The sequence below is a fragment of the Mustelus asterias genome, chromosome 20 (assembly GCF_964213995.1).
Source record: "Mustelus asterias chromosome 20, sMusAst1.hap1.1, whole genome shotgun sequence".
Classification (NCBI taxonomy): Eukaryota; Metazoa; Chordata; class Chondrichthyes; order Carcharhiniformes; family Triakidae; genus Mustelus; species Mustelus asterias.
Window position 1 is genome coordinate 8,511,386 of NC_135820.1, and position 21,369 is coordinate 8,532,754.

A 21,369-nucleotide genomic window follows, 5' to 3' on the forward strand; every position below is an offset into this window, starting at 1 on the left:
AACCTGTTGGACTTTAACCTGGTGTTGTGAGACTTCTTACTGTGTTACCCCAGTCCAATGCTGGCATCTCCACATCACCCCAAAGGCCCCAGTTCAGTTGTGTGAGGGACTTGGAAACTATTCGAATATAAAGTTCTGTTCCCAAAATTCACCAACAACAAGAACTGTTCACTCTGCAAAGCAGTTTCACTCTCTATCCCCAATCTCTATTCCACCATTTCCATATCAACTGTCGCCTGATCGATTTTACACTTATTATAATAAAACGCAATACATCATTCGCCCAATGGGTGGTGTGTTGGGCAGAGGGGCGGCGGGAGGGGGGGGAGGGTGTAGGAGTGGAGCCAGCTAGTTAGACAAGGGAGATAGAGATGGAAAATGGAATTTATTGAGATCAGGGATGGAGAATATATTTCTTCCCGTGGGAATGCAGAGAACAGGCTTCAATCTGTGTCCTTGCCTTTAAGTGGTTCGATCTGTCCACGTTCATATCATCGATGGTATTGTCAATTTCAACACCATCCGATTACCATTCCTGTTAACATTCATTTATGCCTGTGTCTCCATGCGGAGGATGGACATGGATCAATTAGATTATCTTTTCTGCTTTGGTGTGATAAATACTTTGTACGGGTTTCGTCGTGTGACAGTGACATACATATTTGTGATCAAGGGATGTCAATGCTTTGATGCAAGTTATTGTATGAAATTTGTCCCACAGAGAGGCAAGAATAGGTCAAATTTCATAATTTCTCTGGCTTCATTCTGCATGTCGTTTTACACTGCTGCTTCAGATCAAGAATTCCAAAAGTGAAAACCTCCTCTCTCATTGACACTGTGTCTCTGCTTTCAGTGATAGTTAAGTTCCCTATTAATAGCTGACGACTTGCTTGAGTATTTTGTGAGTCTTGCGATAATGGTTTCGCCAATAGAAGGTTTGTACTCTGCAACACCTAGGAGAAAACAAGAAGGAAGCTGTTCACTTTGCATTCTGTTGGAGACTGAGAGGCAACTAATAAGTATTCATGCTATTTTAAGCTGAGAATAATGGGGGAGTTCAACGCTGAGAAAGTTGCACAGGCAGAGAGTCAGTACTGAGTAAGTTCTGGCATGTAAGGGGGTCAACATTGAGGGAGTGCTGCATTGTTGACGGGTCAGTACTGAGGGACAGGTGCACTGTCGGGGTCAGTACTGTGGGAGTGCTGCACTATCAGGGGTTAAGTACAGAGGGAGTGCTAGACTCCGTGTGTCAGTTCTGAAGGAGTGCAGCACTGGCAGCGGGACACTACTGAGGGAGCACTGTATTGATATTGAAGGAGTGATGCACTGTTGGATTGCCAGCACTAAAGGAGAGATGAAATAAATTCTGGAGGGATATTGTTGCACCGTCGGAGGAGAATAGTGACGGAAGAGGGGGACATGGATGTTCACAGTGATGTCTTGACCCAGATGTATCCCTCAGCAACATCACTAAAATAGTTGATCTGATCATTTAATACATTGGAACTTGCTATGAACACAAGGGTGTCACCAGGTCAACATTGCTACAGTTCAACTAAAATTTTCTTTGGCTGTGGACTGTTTCAGGACATCCTGATCTGTAGATAGAACTCGATAAATGAGCGTTTTTTTGTGTTTCTTACCCACAGGAATTGGACCTGTCTCATTCAAGAACTGCCAGGAGGTCCGCTCTTTCTCACTTCCAACAATGCCTCCGATGCTGGTGATAAAGGGGCCCGGGGATGTTTTGATCTTGGTGAATCTGAGTGAGTTGCACAACATGGACACGTGAGGATGAATCATGCAGAGACAATCAGAATGACAATCATTCCAGATAATGCATTCAACTCAGGCTGCACTTAGAAACCATAGAACCATAGAAACCCTACAGTGCAGAAGGAGGCCATTCAGCCCATCGAGTCTCACCGACCACAATCCCACCTCACATATTTACCCGCTAATCCCTCTAACCTACGCATCCCAGGACTCTAAGGGGCAATTTTTTACCTGGCCAATCAACCTAACCCACACATCTTTGGACTGTGGGAGGAAACCGGAGCACCCGGAGGAAACCCACGCAGACACGAGAAGAATGTGCAAACTCCACACAGACAGTGACCCGAGCCGGGAATCGAACCTGGGACCCTGGAGCTGTGAAGCAGCAGTGCTAACCACTGTGCTACCGTGCCGCCTCTCTTCAAACTGATGGATTTCTGAACTTTTAAACATTGAATGAACATTTCTCTTTGAGCATGGCTTCAATCAAGTAAAATGTCTGCAAATTTACAGATACAGAGACTAGAAACTGATCCTCCAGATGCTTCTCTCTGTTCCTGCCATCCTCTGGCAGTATCTCTCTCTTCTCTATCTCTGGATCTTTGCTTCTCTCTCTCGCTCTGTCTGTCTGTCTGTCTGTCTATCTATCTTTCCGTCTTTCTATCTATCTTTCCATCTATCTGTCTATCTATCTGTCTGTCTGTCTATCCATCTGTCTATCCGTCTGCTATCCGTCTGTCTATCCGTCTGTCTATCTTTCCGTCTATCTTTCCGTCTATCTTTCCGTCTATCTCTTTATTTCTGTGTCTTTTTCACTCTCTGTTTCACTCTATCTGTCTGCCTCTGTCTTGTGGTCACTTTCTGTGATTGTCTTTCCACATCTTTTCCTGGGCTAACGTTTCCAATTCCACCCACTGCAGTATTTGTTGCTGGTGGAACAGATAAATTAACACACCATTAGGGAGATTTTTTTTTCTGTTTTGAATGGGATTTCCATTGCGGGGAATATGATGTAAAAATCCCAACTGAAGTCGATTGGGTGAATCAGAATTTAAAAAAACAAGAAATAATTCATATTACACCACTTCTTTACCACAAGTATACGGATATTTACAGATTTGTAGATTTTACAAAACCTATCATATACTCTACTGTTCACAGTAAATACAAAATCCAGGTAAACCAACAAGTGTCCTGTGGTCAAACAGATCACACACTCAAACCAAGTGGTCGCTGTCACCCAAGCAGCTTCTATGGATATTTCATCAATTCTTCCCAATCGCTTGTCACACTGTGAGCCAACAGGTCAATGAATCACTGTGTTCCACATGAGGCATTCCAATCTCCACCTTCGAATAACGACCTTGGAATCTTCCTCTCAACAATGCCTTTTCGTGGTCATATTCACCAAGGATCCATCTCCAAAGCTTCACCCTCTCCTTCCAGTATTCCTTTTCACTGGAGCAGCATGTACATTCAAGCTTCGTCTTCCACACAATTTCTCAGATACTTAGCTTTGCCAACAGAATACCACTGCTTCATAGGGCAATAATAAGAATTCACCAATCTTCTCAGCTGCTTGGATACCTGGTTTTGTGCACGCTCACTTCACTTTTTGTCTGTTTCCTGAAACTTTTCTTGTTTGGAGTCTCTCTTCGCTCCTCACTCTTGACCCCACTGAAGAGATCCTTCTTTCCAGATTCTTGTTCTTTATTTCATTGAATGGAAATTCATGTTAGATTTTTTTATCCTATTCCATGGTTTTAGTGACTTTCTGTTCTTTAGTTTAGGGCATTGCTTCAGTCTATACATTGTACTGCCTGTTCTAGCTATTGCTGTGGAATGTACCTAGGTTACACAGTGGCATGGTGGCACAGTGGTTAGCACTGCTGCTTCACTGCGACAAAGTCTCAGGCTCAATTCTGGCCTCGGGTGACTGTGTGGAGTTTGCATTTTCTCCCCGTATCTGCACAGGGTCTCCTTCGAGTGCTCCTGTTTCCTCCCACAGTCCAAAGATGTTCAGTTTAGGTTGATTTTCCATGCTAAATTGACTCTAGTGTCAGGGGAATCAGCAGGTTAAATGTGTGGGGTTATGGGAATAGGGCCTCAGTGGGATTGTGGTTGATATGGACTCAATTAACTGAATGGCCTCCTTCTGTACTGTAGGGATTCTATGATGATTCGACGATTATTTCAACTGAACTCAAATTGCGCTTTGGACCTCTGGTTGCGATGCAGCAGCCAGTTGGCTTTGCTGTTTTAGAGTCATAAACTCTTCATTAAAATGCAGGCACCTTTTGAAATGAAGCTAAGATAAAGTTCCCAACACACAACTGCAGAAATATGAACTCAGCTGAAATGTCAAGCGATGGGTTATGCCCAGCCCACATGAATACAAATAAACTTCTTGAAATAATATTTGTTTCCTTACAATAGTTTATGTTGAGAATGGGAGATTCAGTTGGGGAAACAGGGTTGAAGAATGGGTTTCTTTTTTGTAATTGGGTGTCTATTGGGGAGATATGGTTTCAGTTCGGGAAATTGAGCTTCTGTTGGTGGAATGCAGTTTGTATTCGGGTAGAATATGGCTTCTTTTGAGAGTTGGATATTCTGTTGGGAATGGGGTTTCAGTTGAAGGCAGGATTCTAATGGGAATGGGATTTCTCTTTGGAAGGCATGGGGTTTCTGGCAAGGCTGAACAAGTATTCAATTCAGGGAATTGTGATGCTGCTGGGGAATGGAGTTGTTGTTGGTTGAATGATTTTGTTGTTGGGGGAATGGTTCAGAGGATGCTGTTGTTGTTGGTGGAATATTGTTGCTGTCGGGAAAACACTTTTGCTGTCTGGAGAGTGGTGTTGCGGTCAGGGGCACTGTCTTGCTGTTGGTGGCATCCCTCCCCATTTCCATAACCTCCTCCACCTTCCTCAAGTCTTCCCATCTCTGTAACTTCCTGTGATCTCCACAACCATCCCATCTCTGTAAGCTCCTCCAACCCCTACAACCCTCTGTCTCTGTAACTTCCTCCAGCCCTTACAATCCCCCCTATTTCTATAACTTCCTCTAGCCTATTAATTTGGCTAATGATTGATAAGTATCAATTGTGCCACACAAGTGTGAGATAAAGGCCACTCCAAAAAGAGGGAATCTAACCATGTCCATCAGACTCTCTGACAGTGTGTTGCTCCCTCAATACTGAGCCACTAATAGTGCATCTCTCCTTCAGTATCTCCCCCATGTCAGTGAGTGGTCGCTCAATACAACCCTCTGACATTGCAGTACTCTGGCAGCCCAGCTCATCTGATAGTGCAGAACTCCCTTAGTACTGGCCAATAAAGCTTGAATGATCCCTCAGTACTGGACTTTGATGGTGCAACACTCCCTCTGTACTTTCCGGCAGTACAGCACCTCCTCAGATCCGCGCCTTTGACCGTGTAGCACTTCTTCAGTACTGCTCCATTGACACTACAGCACCACTTCAGTACTGACTCTCCGACAATATGGCACTCCGTCACTTCGACAGTGCTTCTTCAGCGGTTCCCCATCGACTGTGCAGCATCCACTCAGTACTGACTCTCCGAAAGGCCAGCATTCCTTCACTACTGACCCTCTGACAGCGCAGCCTTCCTTCAGTACAACCCCATCAACTGTTCAGTACTCAACACCGACCATCTACCATTGCCCCTCTCTCAATATTGTTTACCTGTGCAATGTTAACCTGTGCAATGTCAGGAGTCACTTGATGAAGGGGCAATGCTCCGAAAGGTCGTGCTACCAAGTTAACCTGTTGGACTTTAACCTGATGTTGTGAGACTTCTAATAATGTTAACCTAGAATGTAAGGTTACAATTCCTGGGGACCTAAGCACTTAACTTGCTGACTTTCTATTGAAGGAGAAGTTCGGACTCATTGGAATTCATTGTTCTGTGATAAACAATCCAACTGGTGTGTAGTCAACTTACCCACAGCCCAACTGCATGACAACAAGTCAACGTCCAGGTATGTCTTGCCCTGTGTAGGGGGTATGGTTTGAGAGGCCATTATTGGATTCGTGAAAGATCCTGCACTGATCTCCGCCAAGACCTCCCGCAGAGTGTTTGAACAGTTCCACTCTTGGAAGGGAACGAGTTGCTGATTGGCAATGAGGGCCTGTGTGGGAGAGAAGGAGAGAGATGGGTAGGGCAGTCAGCACCCTGTTGCACATGCTGTTGCTGAGACTCATCGCGTCAAACAATGATGACATCCCATTTGCCTGAATACTAAGAACTCGAGGTTCCCTCAACTTGGCAAAAAGCGGGGTCGTAAATGTCCATTTTTCAAGCGCAACTGAGAATTTTCCAACCCTTCATTGACTCCAACAGGAGAGAAATGATCAAAACTCAGCGTTGAGATGGTAATCGCTGCTGATTTCACATTCCCATCACTGGGAACTGAAGATCATACATGTGTGTTTTTAATTCTGTGACCCAATTATCCAGATGCAGCGAGTGATTATCAGACAAGTGTTTGCATTGATTTTGAGCTGCATGGAAGTTAAAAGCAGGAGTGTTTCTCTCCAGTAAATACAAGGGATTGGTGAGATGATGTCTCGAGTACAGTGCACACGTGTGGTCTCCTTACATAGGAAAGAATGAAATTGCATTAGAAATAGCTCAGCAGTTGTTCAGTGGACCCTGGGATAAGCAGATTTGCCTATACCCACTGGAGTTGTTAGAAGAAATGAGAGGTCATCTGATTGAAACATGAAAGGGTTCGACAGAATAGGTGCTAAGAGGAGTTTTCCACTGGTGGAGAGATTAAAACTAGGAGACAAAGTTAAAAAAGGGGTCTCCCATCAATTCATAGATGAGGAAGTGTCTTTTTGTTTGAGAGAGTAGAATTGTCTTTCCCAGGTAGCAGTGGGGGTTGGGGCAGTGAATGTATTCAAGGTTGAGTCAGATACATTTCGACAAGGGAGTCAGGTGTAATGCGGTTTTATGTCTGTAAACTCCTGCGGCATGTCAAACACCCCCTATCTCTGTAACGCCTCCTGGTCCCAAAACGCCTCACTATTTCTGTAACCTATTCCAGCCTCTACAACCCTCCCTATCTCTGTATCCTACTTGAGTCAGTAAAAACTTCCCTACCTCTGTAACCTCATCCAGACCCTACAACCCTCTCTATCTCTTTAGCCTCTTCCAGCCCCAACAACTCTCCCTATCTCTGTAACCAGATCCAGCCTCTATGATGCGCCCTATCTCTGTAACCCCCTCCAGCCCGTAAAGCTCTTCCTATCTCTGCAACTTCTTCCAGCCTCAAAACCACTGGCTAGCTCTGTAACCCGCCCCAGCCTCTACAACCCTCCCTATAACTGCAAATTCCTTCAGCCCCACCAACCCTCCCTACTTCTGTATCCTACTCCAGCCAGTAAAACCCTCCCTTTCTCTATAACCTCCTCCAGCCGCTACAACCCTCCCTGTCTCTGTAACCTCCACCACCCCGACAAATCCTTCCTACCTCTGTAACCTCCATCAGCCCTACATTCCACCCCATCTCTGTAAACTCCACCATCTCCGACAATACTGAAGAAGGGAAAGGGTTAATGTTTTTTTTTGTACTCAATGTATTTTGTGCCTAAAAGGTTGAACTTTGTACCTGGAATGTATCATAAACATAACCCTTCCTTATGGCTAGTCTCCCCTTTGTTTATATTGCTCCTGGTAGTAGTATAAGCCATTTATTCATGTCTTTCATCTTTAACTTTTAGTAGTGTAAGCCATTTGTTCATGGTTCCCTCGCTTGTTTATATCATTCTGATAAAACAGACAGTTAAATGTAGATGTAGGGTTGAAAGTCTTACTTTTCCCGTAGGCTTGTGTATGATTTAAACAAAGGAAGCAGCTACCAAATGGTAGAGTGCGAGAATGGCCGTTTGAAGGAGGACTCCCACTGGGACAGCTGCAATCGCACACAGTCACTTCAAAGGAAAAGCTGCAGGAAGAGCAGGGGACCAGAGGTTGCATCTTGGCTACAACGACCAGGAGAATTGTGCTTTATGACCCAAGGATACCAGATAGTCTCTAACAATGATCCAGAGACTATCAGAAGCTGTGAAAGGAACTATAATTTATGATCAAGGACTGTTAACTGGACTTTGCTTCATGACTTGTATTGGGAACCCTGATGTATAAAGGTCCACGCTTCTTGTGTTCAGAGAGAACTTTGGCTTCCGCTTTCAAGGAGTCAAGTTCTCCCATAAGCTTGTGAGAATAAAGCCTACTCTATTTTGACTCATACCAGCCTCAAGAGGTATATTTACCGACTTCAAATACACTGTATTTATTTAACATTGTCCATTTCGAACCAGTAATATCTCAACATTCCTCTACTTCCAGCCTTTTCATCAACCCCAGTTCAAATAGTTCCATCATTCTATCCTCAGTTGTCAACTTTCTTTTATCCGCACTATCTAGAAGGACAAGGGCAGCAGATAAATGGGAATACCACCACCTGCAAGTTCCCCTCCAAGCCGCTCACCATCCTGACTTGGAAATATATCTCCGTTCCTTCGCAATCGCTGGGTTAAAATCCTGGAATTCCCTCCCTAACGGTATTGTGGGTCAACCCATAGAACATGGACTGTAGCGATTCAAGAAGGCAGCTCACCACCACCTTCTCAAGGGCAACTAGGGATGGGCAATAAATGCTGGCCGGCCAGCGACTCCCATGTCCCACGAATGAATGGAAAAAACATTATTGTGAAGCATTTTGGGATCTTAGCCTGTTAGATAGTAAAAAATAAATTCTTGGTTCATTTCTGGATGAACAGATTTTAAAAACAGAGATTTTCTGTCTGCATATATCTTGGTCAGCACACATCTGGAGCACCATTCACAGATCTGGTTTTCATCTGCCTTGCTTGTATCACCTCTCTCTCTCAATCAAGCACCCTGGCCATTGTCTGTACATCATTGGCTCCATCAATCCCCCTTACTTACTTTCCCACTTTCAGCTGTCTTTCCTGCTCTTTCTCCTTTTACCTCTCTCTCTCCCTCTCTCCTTACACCATCCTCTCCTTACCTACATTCCTCCCCGCTCGTGCTCTCTATCTCGCTCCATTTCAGTTTTTTCCCCTCTCTTCGTTCTTCTCTCTTATTCCTTCCCTCCATTTTGATCCCACTCCCTTTTTCAGGCATTTCCTGCCCTCTATCACTTTCTCTGACCCAGTCTCTCTCCATCCCTCTCTCTCTTTCTGACTCTCCGTCCCTTTCTCTCTTTCTGAATCATCATCTCCAATTCTCTCCCTCTGATTCATAGAATCATAGAATCCCTGCAGTGCAGTAAAGACCATTCGGCCCATCGACTCTGCACTGAATCTTACCGAGGCTCTCTGCCCCGCACTGACCCTGTAACCCCACACATTTAGCATGGCTGACCCCATGAACCTGCATATCTTAGGACACTCAGGGGCAATTTAGCATGGCCAATCCACCTAAGCTACACATCTTTCGACTCTGGGAGGAAATTGGAGCACCCGGAGGAAACCCACACAGACACGAGAAGAATATGCAAACTCCACACAGACAGTGAACCAAGGTCGGAATTGAGCCCTGTTCCCTGGCACTGTGAGGCAGCAGTGCTAATCACTATGGCAACTTGCTGTCCCCCTCTCTCTCCCTTTGCTTCCCTCTCCCCTGTTTTCCTTTATCACCTACATCACTTTCTCTCTCTCTCTCTCTCTGTGCCCACATCCCTCCCTCCGTCTGCCCCTCCCTTCCTCCCTCCCTCCCTTCCTCCCTCCCTCCCTTCCTCCTTCTCTCCCCCTCCCCCACCTCTCCCCCTCCTCTCCCCCTCCTCTCCCCCTCCTCTCCCCCTCCTCTCCCCCTCTCTCCCCCTCTCTCTTGTTGCTCACATCACTTTCGTTCTCTCTGTTCCCCCCATCCACCTTTCCCCTCCCTGCCCCCCCCTCCCCCCAACATTCCCCATGCCGCCACCATCTATCTCCCTCTGGCCCTCTGTCTCTCTCCTTCTATTCCACTCTCTCCCTCTGCCTCCGTTGTTGAATCAAATGTTGCATTGGCTATGCAGTTCTAACCAGCTTACCTGCATGGCGACGCCAGTGCTATAGATATTCCCAATGATCCCTCTAGCGTCCTTTGCACAGAGAATCTGCATGACCAGCTTTATTTCAGCATTCCTGATGATGTCGGCTGGCTGATAGTCATGCTGCATGCAGTGAAAAGCAAGAGCTGCAATAGCAGCCGTATCTGAAGGAGAGACAGACAGACTGGTTAAAAGTGGTAGGCAGCTCAAGGGGATGTATAAGATTCTCAGGCTAAAGGGTGTCGAGAAAGAGTAAGAGATTAAAATATCCACCATCCTGTGTCAGAAGATGGGACAGAATGGTTAACAGGGCACACAATCCATCTCTTGAGGAGAATGGCAGGTCTCTTCTTGTCCCTGTGTCTCTCCATCCACCCCATGTCAGTCTCTCTCTCTCTTCTTCTTCTCTCCTTCACTGTACATCCCTCCTCCTGTCTGTGCATCTTTCACATTTTGTTACAGCCTTGCTGTCTGTCTACGGCTCCATTGACGTCGCTCTCTGTCCCCACATCATTGCTATTTCTTCCTCTAAGGGTCGTGGGCATCGCTGGCTAGTCCAGCATTGATCGCCCATCCTTAGTTACCCTCAAGAAGGTCATAAGCCACCTTCTTGAATCGTTGTTCTGCGATGCTTCCTCTTCATTTCTTTATCTTTCTGTCCATCCATCCATCCCTCCCTCCCTCCTTCTTTCTTCCCCTCCCCTCCCTCCTCTCTCTCTCCTTCCCTCCCTCCCTCCCTCCCTCCCCCTCCTTCCATCCCTCCCTCTCTCTCTCTCTCTCTTTCCATTTCTATTGCTCTCTCCTTATTTTTACTCCCCTTCACCCCGCCAGCCCCTCCCCTCTCCCCATCTGTTGGCCCGTCCAGATATGTTCTACTCACCCACTGAGAATGCCTGTCCGTAAGAGATCCTGCTTTGCATTACAGCCTGGGCAAATGTCTTGATATCACTCTTGCGGATGGGATATTCCTGTTTGCAAAGAGCAAGAAACGACAAACCAACCTGGTAATAGTTAGTGACTGGGTACCCATTCACCTCTGTGAGAAAAGGAGGAGAAATCATGTTAATTCCTGAAATCATACCAGTTTAAAAATCACAGAAGCTGCTAACTGCTATATCATGTCTCACAGGGAAGCTTTGAGAAAACAGATGCCTCCATTGTAAGCAGACCCAGATAAAAGTCAAGGATTATATAACTCTCAATTACCAGGGAGGCTTCAGTCACACAATATACATGTAAGACTTCCACTGAATCATGTGCAGCTGCAGCTTGCCAGTATCTGTTATTACAAGAGAAAATGGACATGGGAGGTGGATATATGATTGTTCAGGCATATAAATATCATACTCGTGTCTGGCAGGTGGTAAATAAATAAAGCAAAACACTTGCTTGAAGATATTATAATTAGGTAGATGTGCACATGTTGTAATTGGACAACTATACCCTTATGTTATACCGTATGTTATCTTTACTATTAGATGTGAGTGGATTAAGATAATTTCTGAGCAAATGTAAACCTTTTGTTGGTATATGTTAATTACTTGTAACTGAATCTGAAAGTATAGTTCTCTGTGTAATGTTCCATTTAGGGCTCTCTGTTTGTCACCAGCTGAAGTACCAGATCTCTTCATATGGCATAAAAATAAAGGCTATTTTAAAACTCTAAAAATCTGCTTCTGGGCGCTCAAAGTGGACAAAGTCTGAAAGCAGCTGGACAGTAATTTTATCACACATTGGTCCCCATTTTCAGATTTAGAAAGCAAGGGGAGGGGAGTAATGCTGTCACAAAGACATTAATGGGCTGCTCACAAACCACACTGTATAATTCCTCGCACATTACCTCGCAACAATTTCCTGAGCAAACATTTATTATTACGGGGAGTGATATTGCACAGCAAGGGACCATTCAGCCCTTCGGACCTGTTCCAGATCTTTGCAAAAGCTACCTAATAAGACCAACTGCCCTTTGCACTTTCCCTGTAACCCTGAAAGTTCCTACCTTTCAATGTATTTATCAAATTCCTCTTTTGAAGCCTGCCATTGAATCTGCTTCCACTGCCCTTTCAGGCAGCACATTGCAGGTTGTAACAACCGCGGACATAAAAAGGTTTCTTCTCATCTCCCTCTTCTGGCTCTTTCACTGATCCTCTTCAACCTGTGACCAACTGTTGACTGGCCCTACCAGCTACTTGAAACACTTTCTCCTTATTTGCTCTATCCAAACCCACATGATTTTGATTAAACCTCCTCAAGAATGATCCCAGCCTCTCCAATCTTTTCCACATAAAGTGAAATCTCCCACTCCTGCTCCCATTCTGTCAAATTCCCTTCCCACATTCCCCAAGGCTTTGATATCTTCACAAATCTGTAGATTAGGCTCATTCAGATAGGTGAACTGACCATTCCACGAACAATTAACCTTAGCAGAACTTAAAATTGAACTACAGATCTTATTTAAAACTGGCAAAGGTTAAATACAAAACATGAATGCTCAAATGTGAAGCTGACAGCCAAATACTGGGGAAAGGAGGAATGTGAGGGGGAGAGAGACATTACTCGTGGTCCAAGCGAGGTGTATGGAGAGCAATTCTGTGCACAGTTCTCCAACTGTATTCTAACCAAGGTATATGGAGAATGGATAAAGGCAATATACTGTGGATGCTGGAATCTGCAACAAAAACATAAAATGCTGGAAAAACTCAGCAGGTCAGACAGCATTTGTGGAGAGAGAATAGAGCCAACATTTCAAGTCGGGATGATACACATTTTCTGTTTGTGTTGCATATGGAGACAAAAACTTTGCACAGTGCTCCAAATGTGTTCTCATCAAGGTGCATGGAGAACAGAACTGTGCCAAGTGTGGTCTAACCGAAGTATATGGAGAACACCTCTGCACAAGATGCTCTAACTGTTCTAACCGAAGCATATGGAAACCAGACCTGTGCGAAGTACTCCAAGTGTTGTCTAACCAAGGTGTATGGAGACTACAGAACTCTTGAGAGTATTGATAGGCAGATGGATCTGGGTGTACAGGTACACAGGTCGCTGAAAGTGGCAAAACAGGTGGAGAAGGTAGTCAAGAACGCATACGGCATGCTTGCCTTCATCAGCCGGAGCATTGAGTTTAAAAATTGGCATGTCATGTTGCAGTTTTATAGAACCTTAGTTAGGCTGCACTTGGAATATAGTGTTCAATTCTGGTCGCCACACTACCAAAAGGATGTGGAGGCTTTGGAGAGGGTACAGAAAAGATTTACCAGGATGTTGCCTGGTATGGAGGGCATTAGCTATGAGGACAGTTTTGAGAAACTTGGTTTGTTCTCACTGGAACGACGGAGGTTGAGGGGCGACCCGATAGAAGTCTCCAAGATTATGAGGGGCATGGGCAGAATGGATAGTCAGAAGCTTTTTCCTAAGGTGGAAGAGTCAATTACCAGAGGGCATAGGTTTAAAGTACGAGGGGTAAGGTTTAAAGGAGATATACGAGGCAAGTTTTTTACACAGAGGGTGGTAGGTGCCTGGAACTCGCTGCCAAGAGAGGTAGTGGAAGCGGATACGATAGTGACTTTTAAGGGGAGTCTTGACAAATACATGAAGAGGATGGGAATAGAGGGATATGGTTCCCGGAAGGGGGTTTTAGTTCAGATGGGCAACATGGTCAGTCCAGGCTTGGAGGACCGAAGGGCCTGTTGCTGTGCTGTAATTTTCTTTGTTCTTTGTTCTTTGATCCGTGCGCAGTGCTCCAAACGTGTATTAACCGAGGTATGTGGAGACCATAACCATGCAAAGTGCTCCAAACTGGTGCTACCCAAGATGTATGGAGACCAGAAATGCTCTCCGACAGAGTTTGGAAGCATTCCAATTAGCCAGGTGGCATTAGCAACTATACTCCTGATAATTTGAAAGTTTTTTTAACAAAATGAAAGGGGATGGGGAAGCCAGAAAGAGAGAAACCATTTTGATTGAGATGTATAAGATTACAATGGGACTTGGGGGCAGAATCTAACAATTAGAGTTGAACATTTCAAGAGTGAAATTAAGAAAGGCTCACATACCCAAACGGTGATAGATATCTTGCACTCGCCTCCACGATGAATAATTGATGCTCAACGAAACATTACTTTTAAATCTGATTTTTTTTGTGAGTCAGTGATATTAGGGCAGATGAGACAGGTCACAGTCAGATTACTTCAAATATATCATTCCGTACATGATGGAAAATGGCCCTGGAGCCAAATGCCCCCAATACCACCATTGTTCTTACCATATTCCAGACCTCCAACTGCCCCTCTCACCAGTTCCTTACCAATACTTTTGATCTCTTGGCCAAGTTTCTTAGATAGCACTTTCCCCAGGTTGGTACCACGGTCTGTTTCCGAGTCATCAATGTTCACATTCCTCGTATTTTCACAGGAGGCAATCAAAGCCAGTACATACAAACTGAGCTGCCCACTGGTCAGGTCCATGGCTGCTCAGAAAACAGATCAGGAAAAATAAACACAAACAAGATGTCAATGAACAAAATCCAGAGAGGGTTCAAAGACCAACCAGCTCTCGCATCCCACGCACCAAGTGTTTGCCCAAACGGGAATAAAAACTGTCAGACTTGACCATCTGACAGTGCAGCCCTCCTCCACTACTGACCCTTTGACAGTGCAGCACTCCTCCAGGACTGACCCTCTGACAGTGCAGCACTCCCTCAATACTGACCCCCTGACAGTGCAACAGTCCCTCAGTACTGACTGACCCTCTGACAGTGCAGCACACCCTCAGTACTGACCCTCTGACAGTGCAGCACTCTCTCAGTACTGACCCTCTGACAGTGCAGCACTCCCTCAGTACTGACCTCCTAACAGTGCAGCACTCCCTCAATACTGATCTCCTGACAGTGCAGCACTCCCTCAGTACTGACCCTCTGACAGTGCAGCAGTCCCTCGGTACTGACCCTCTGACAGTGGAGGACTCCCTCAGTACTGACCTACTGACAGCGCAGCACTGCTTCAGTACTGATCCTTTGACAGTGCAGCACTCCCTCAGTACTGACCTACTGACAGTGCAGCACTCGTTTAGTACTGACCCTCTGACAGTGCAGCACTCCCTCAGTGCTGATCTCCTGACAGTGCAGCACTCCCTCAGTAATGACCCTCTGACAGTGCAGCACTCCCTCAGTACTGACCCTCTGACAGTGCAGCACTCCCTTAGTACTGACTCTCTGACAGTGCAGCACTCCCTCAGTACTGACCCTCTGACAGTGCAGCACTCCCTCAGTACTGACTCTCTGACAGTGCAGCACTCCCTCAGTACTGACTCTCTGACAGTGCAGCACTCCCTCAGTACTGACCCTCTGACAGTGCAGCAGTCCCTCGGTACTGACCCTCTGACAGTGGAGGACTCCCTCAATACTGACCTTCTGACAGCGCAGCACTGCTTCAGTACTGATCCTTTGACAGTGCAGCACTCCCTCAGTACTGACCTACTGACAGTGCAGCACTCGTTTAGTACTGACCCTCTGACAGTGCAGCACTCCCTCAGTGCTGATCTCCTGACAGTGCAGCACTCCCTCAGTAATGACCCTCTGACAGTGCAGCACTCCCTCAGTACTGACCCTCTGACAGTGCAGCACTCCCTTAGTACTGACTCTCTGACAGTGCAGCACTCCCTCAGTACTGACCCTCTGACAGTGCAGCACTCCCTCAGTACTGACTCTCTGACAGTGCAGCACTCCCTCAGTACTGACTCTCTGACAGTGCAGCACTCCCTCAGTACTGACTCTCTGACAGTGCAGCACTCCCTCAGTACTGACCCACTGACAGTGCAGCACTCCCTCAGTACTGACCTCCTGACAGTGCAGCGCTCCCTCAGTACTGACCCTCTTACAGTGCAGCACTCCCTCAGTACTGACCCTCTGACAGTGCAGCACTCCCTCAGTACTGACCCTCTTACAGTGCAGCACTCCCTCAGTACTGACCCTCTGACAGTGCAGCACTCCCTCAGTACTGATCCTCTGACAGTGCAGCACTCCCTCAGTACTGACCCTCTGACAGTGCAACACTCCCTCAGTACTGACCCTCTGACAGTGCAGCACTCCCTCAGTACTGACCCACTGACAGTGTAGCACTCCCTTAGTACTGACCCTCTGACAGTGCAGCACTCCCTCAGTACTGACCCACTGACAGTGCAGCACTCCCTCAGTACTGACCCTCTGAAAGTGCAGCACTCCCTCAGAACTGACCTCCAGGCAGTGCAGCACTCCCTCAGTAATGACCTTCTGACTGTGCAGCACTCCCTCAGTACTGATCCTCATACAGTGCAGCGCTCCCTCAGTATTGACCCTCTGACAGTGCAGCATTCCCTTAGTACTGACCCCCTGACAGTGCAGCACTCCCTCAGTATGGACCCTCTGACAGTGCAACACTCCCTCAGTACTGACTCTCTGACAGTGCAGCACTCCCTCAGTACTGACCGACTGACAGTGTAGCACTCCCTTAGTACTGACCCTCTGGCTGTGCAGCACTCCCTCAGTACTGACTCTCTGACAGTGCAGTGCGCCTCCACTACTGACCCTCTGACAGTGCAGCACTCCCTCAATACTGACTCCCTAACAGTGCAACAGTCCCTCAGTACTGACTGACCCTCTGACAGTGCAGCACTCCCTCAGTACTGACTCACCGCCTGACAGTGCAGCACTCCCTCAGTACTGACCCTCTGACAGTGCGGCACTCCCTCAGCACTGACCCTCTGACAGTGCAGCACTCCCTCAGTACTGACCCTCTGACAGTGCAGCGCTCCCTCAGTACTGACCCTCTGACAGTGCAGCACTCCCTCTGTACTGACTCTTTGACCGTGCTGCACTCCCTCAGCACTGACCCACTGACGGTGTAGCACTCCCTCAGTACTGACCGTCTGACAGTGCAGCACTCCCTCAGTAATGACCCTCTGACAGTGTAGCACTCCCTCAGTACTGACTCTCTGACAGTGCAGCATTCCCTTAGTACTGACCCTCTGACAGTGCAGCACTCCCTCAGTATGGACCCTCTGACAGTGCAACACTCCCTCAGTACTGACCCTCTGACAGTGCGGCACTCCCTCAGCACTGACCCTCTGACAGTGCAGCACTCCCTCAGTACTGACCCTCTGACAGTGCGGCACTCCCTCAGCACTGACCCTCTGACAGTGCAGCACTCCCTCAGTACTGACTCTCTGACAGTGCAGTGCGCCTCCACTACTGACCCTCTGACAGTGCAGCACTCCTCCATTAATGACCCTCTGACAGTGTAGCACTCACTCAATACTGACTCCCTGACAGTGCAACAGTCCCTCAGTACTGACTGACCGTCTGACAGTGCAGCACTCCCTCAGTATTGACCCTCTGACAGTGCAACACTCCCTCAGTACTGACTGACCCCCTGACAGTGCAGCACTCCCTCAGTACTGACCCTCTGACAGTGCAGCACTCCCTCAGTACTGACTCTCTGACAGTGCAGCACTCCCTCAGTACTGACTCTCTGACAGTGCTGCACTCCCTCAGTACTGACCTCCTAACAGTGCAGCACTCCCTCAGTACTGACCCTCTGACAGTGCAGCACTCCCTCAGTACTGATCCTCTGAAAGTGCAGCACTCCCTCAGTACTAACTCTCCGACAGTGCTGCACTCCCTCAGTTATGACTCTCTGCCAGTACTGTACTCCCTCAGTACTGACCCTCTGACAGTGCAGCACTCCCTCAGTACAGACCCTCTGACAGTGCAGCACTCCCTCAGTACTGACCCTCTGACAGTGCAGCACTCCCTCAGTACAGACCCTCTGACAGTGCAGCACTCCCTCAGTACAGACCCTCTGACAGTGCAGCACTCCCTCAGTACTGACCCTCTGACAGTGCAGCACTCCCTCAGTACTGACCCTCTGACAGTGCAGCACTCCCTCAGTCCTGCCCCTCTGACAGTGCAGCACTCCCTCAGTACTGACCCTCTGACAGTGCAGCACTCCCTCAGTACTGACCCTCTGACAGTGCAGCACTCCCTCAGTCCTGCCCCTCTGACAGTGCAGCACTCCCTCAGTACTGACCCTCTGACAGTGCGGCACTCCCTCAGTACTGACCTCCTGACAGTGCAGCGTTCCCTCAGTACTGACCTCCTGACAGTGCAGCGTTCCCTCAGTACTGACCCTCTGACAGTGCAGCACTCCCTCTGTACTGACTCTTTGACCGTGCTGCACTCCCTCAGCACTGACCCACTGACGGTGTAGCACTCCCTTAGTACTGACCCTCTGACAGTGCAGCACTCCCTCAGTACTGACCCTATGCCAGCGCTACTCTCATTAGTGTTGACCTCCCCCCTCCCCCCAAGTCTCTCCCCGTGGGAAACGTAAACGAGTTCTAATGTCATATTTCACTGTGGTTACAGGCATGCAGTCATACGTTTTTTTTTCTTCGACACCCTGGTGAACTCAATGACATGTTTAATACTCCTCCTCTTACCATTGTTGATCACGTTCTCCTTCAGTTTTGAGACGACTTTCTGCTCGAGTGTATAGTTCAGCAAACGCAGGCTGACGAAGACACTGGGGTCGGGATGTTCGTCATCCAAGCTTTCAGCCATAAGCTGCTCCACCTTTTCAACTGCTGGGGTCCATTGTGCTGCAAGGTGTTTGTACACAAGCATTGGAAAGGGAACAAATCGATCAAAAATGTACCTGTTCACTGGGTTGTATTTTACCTCTGACTTCACAGCGAATGCAATAGACCAGATTGGAGGAGATGCATGCGAAATGCTGCTTCATCTGAAATGATTGCAGGGGAAGGTACCATGGGCAGGGGCTGAGGTTTTTGGAGTGATGGAGGAAGGGTGTCCAGGAGGGAACAGTCCCTGCAGAATGCTGACAGGGGGAGTGAGGGGAAGATGTGTTGAGCAGTGGCATCATGCTGGAGTTGGTGGAAATGGCGGAGGAGCATCCTTTGAATGCGGAGACTGGTGGGGTGAAAAGTGAGGACAAGGGGGACCCTATCCTGGTTTAGGAGGGAGGGGATGGGGTCGGAGCAGTGGCCAGGGTTTGGGTTCGAATTACGCCATTGAGACTGTTACCAGCATACTTTCAGTGAGATAGCTTCAACTCACTCTGTAAAACCATACCTCTCAATCTGCATCTTTCTTTTGTTAACTGACCTTAATCAGTGGTTACTACCACTCTATTCAATTTGCCCTGATTTACTCAATCTTCATCACAGAATCACAGGATTGTTACTGTGCAGAACGAGGCCATTTGGCCCATCATGTCTGCACTGGCTCTTCAAAGGAGCTTCATGACATTTTGCCATTCTCCTGTCTTTCCCTACCCCTGCACATTATTTCTATTCAAATAATTATCTCATGCCCTCTTGAATGACTCAATTGAACCTGCCTCCACTACACTTCCAGGTACTGCATTCCAGACTCCAACCACTCGCTGTGTGAAAACATTTTTATCTCATATCACATTTGCTTCTTTTGCAAATCATTATAAGCTCTTTCCCTCTTGTTCTAGAACCATTTTACAAAGGGGAATAGTTTCTCACTATCTACTCTGCCCAGCACCCTCATGATTTTGAAAACCTCGATCAAATCCTCTCAGCCTTCCTTTCGTCAAGGTGAACATCCATACATGTCCAATCCATCCTCATAACTGAAGTTTCTCATTCCTAGAACTATTCTTGTAAACCTCTTCTGCTCTCTCTGCAATGCAGTCACATCCTTCCTATAGTGTGGTGCCCACAATTGTACTCAATATTCCACCTTATGTCTAACTAGTGTTGTATCAGTTCAGCGTAATCTCATTGCTCCTGCACTCTGATCGCCTTCATGGTGCTGAACAGTTCCATGAACATCCCCTTAGACGTCCCTGCTCTAAGGACAGACTTATCTTTTCCTGTCTTTCCATTTTAACTCAAGTCCCTGTTTAAAAATTGAATGCCTTGCACCATTTTAGATTTCAGCCCAGTCAGTCTCTTAAGTCTTAAACTGGCATGACTTACCCCAGCCTTGGAGGCCATGAGGGAAGAGCGCCAAGGTCAGGAAGAGCATGCAAAGAATGGCCATCTTTGTCTGGCGTCTGTCGCTGGACACAACGTCGGCCCTTCTGTGTGCGATTTGAAGGGTTATTGTTTATAAATCCAAAGTAGGGGGAGGGTTACTGTGATTATAGTCTGATAACTATTCTTGACCTTCAATTGACGATAAATTCACAATGGAATCCTTATCTTACATGGTGAGTTAAATGCAGGAACAAATATTAATAGAACAACTTACAATGTGACCAGCAGCAATGTCATTGCTAGGGCATTTTCTTTACTTGTTTATGGTTCTGCTGGCTAGGCCATCCATAATTGCCCTTTGAAAAGATGGTGGTGAGCTGCCTTCTTGAACGGCTGCAGGCCATGTGGTGTAGGTACACCCTTGATCTTTTAGGAAGGGAGAGCCCTGATTTTGACCCAGCGACAGTGAAAGATCGGCTGATAGATTTCTAGGTCAGGATATGTGAGGCTTGGAGAGGAACTTGGACGTGGCAATGTTTGCTGTTCTTGTTCTTTGACGCGTTAGAAGTCAGTGGCTCTGAATGCACGGTCAAAAAAAACAAAGCTTGCATTTATATAATAATTTTCGCTATCTTTTTGCTATTCAAATTGCCACAAATTATTCAGTTAATAAATCTAACCTTGCCTTATTAGCTATTACAGTCTTTATCACACTTTTCTCTTTAATAGATGTGACATCTCTCCCACCCACTTTCAAATTTATAATATATTGAAAGAAAATGTTCATTGTAAACCTTTATATTTCTTGACACACAACTCCTGCAATACTAATATTGCACGTGTTCATATGCCATAAGTCCAGGATATCATTTAGGCTTGGGATAATAATTGAGAAGCAACATTCGTGCCATAATATTTGAGTCACCATCTCCCACAATAGTCTATGTCTATTCAAAGACATTACAATCAATGAGTCAATGAAAGGGGCGGCATGGTAGCACAGTTGTTAGCACTGCTGCCTCACAACACCACAGGCTCGAGTTCGATTCCTGGCTTGGGTAACTGTCTGTGTGGAGTCTGCACGTTCTCCCTGCATCTGCGTGTGTTTCCTCCGGGTGCTCCGGTTTCCTCCCACAGTTTAAGATGTGCGGGTTAGGCAGATTAGCCATGAAAAATTGCTCCTTAGTGTCAGAGAGATCAGCAGGGTAAATATGTGTGTTTATGTGGATAGGTCCTGGGTGGGGTTGTGGTCAGTGCAGACTCAATGGGCCAAATGGCCTCCTTCTGCATTGTCAGGATTCTATGAATCCCCAACCCCTACAGCCTAGCGGGGGATCAGAAACTGAACTGGGCTCGTCGTTCAAATGCTATGGCTACAAGAACAGGTTAAAGGCTGTGAATGTTGTGGCGAGTAACTCACCTCTTGCCTCCTTAAAGCCTTTCCAGACTCTATAAGGCATATGATGGAATGTCAGGGAAGATAAGCATTTAAGGAGGGGGAGATAATGG

At 46.8% G+C, this 21,369-nt stretch overlaps 1 protein-coding gene across 2 annotated transcripts; it reads right to left on the reverse strand.

The window, feature by feature from the left end:
- Nucleotides 1-367: 367 nt before the first annotated feature.
- Nucleotides 368-18,483, reverse strand: LOC144508402 (transcobalamin-1-like). 2 transcript variants are annotated; one of them, XM_078236277.1, is made up of 7 exons: nucleotides 18,331-18,483; nucleotides 14,162-14,323; nucleotides 10,736-10,891; nucleotides 9,856-10,019; nucleotides 5,736-5,922; nucleotides 1,644-1,762; nucleotides 368-953 (listed from the first exon to the last, which is right to left on the reverse strand). In XM_078236277.1, exons 1-6 carry the CDS (start codon nucleotides 18,449-18,451, stop codon nucleotides 1,668-1,670), a joined length of 885 nt encoding a protein of 294 aa, XP_078092403.1. In that variant the 5' UTR covers nucleotides 18,452-18,483; the 3' UTR covers nucleotides 368-953; nucleotides 1,644-1,667. The 2 variants fall into 2 exon arrangements, 1 of the variants encoding a protein (XP_078092403.1); XR_013500277.1 differs by lacking the exon at nucleotides 5,736-5,922 and having other exon boundaries at nucleotides 840-953; nucleotides 18,331-18,471.
- Between the last annotated feature and the right edge of the window lie 2,886 nt (nucleotides 18,484-21,369).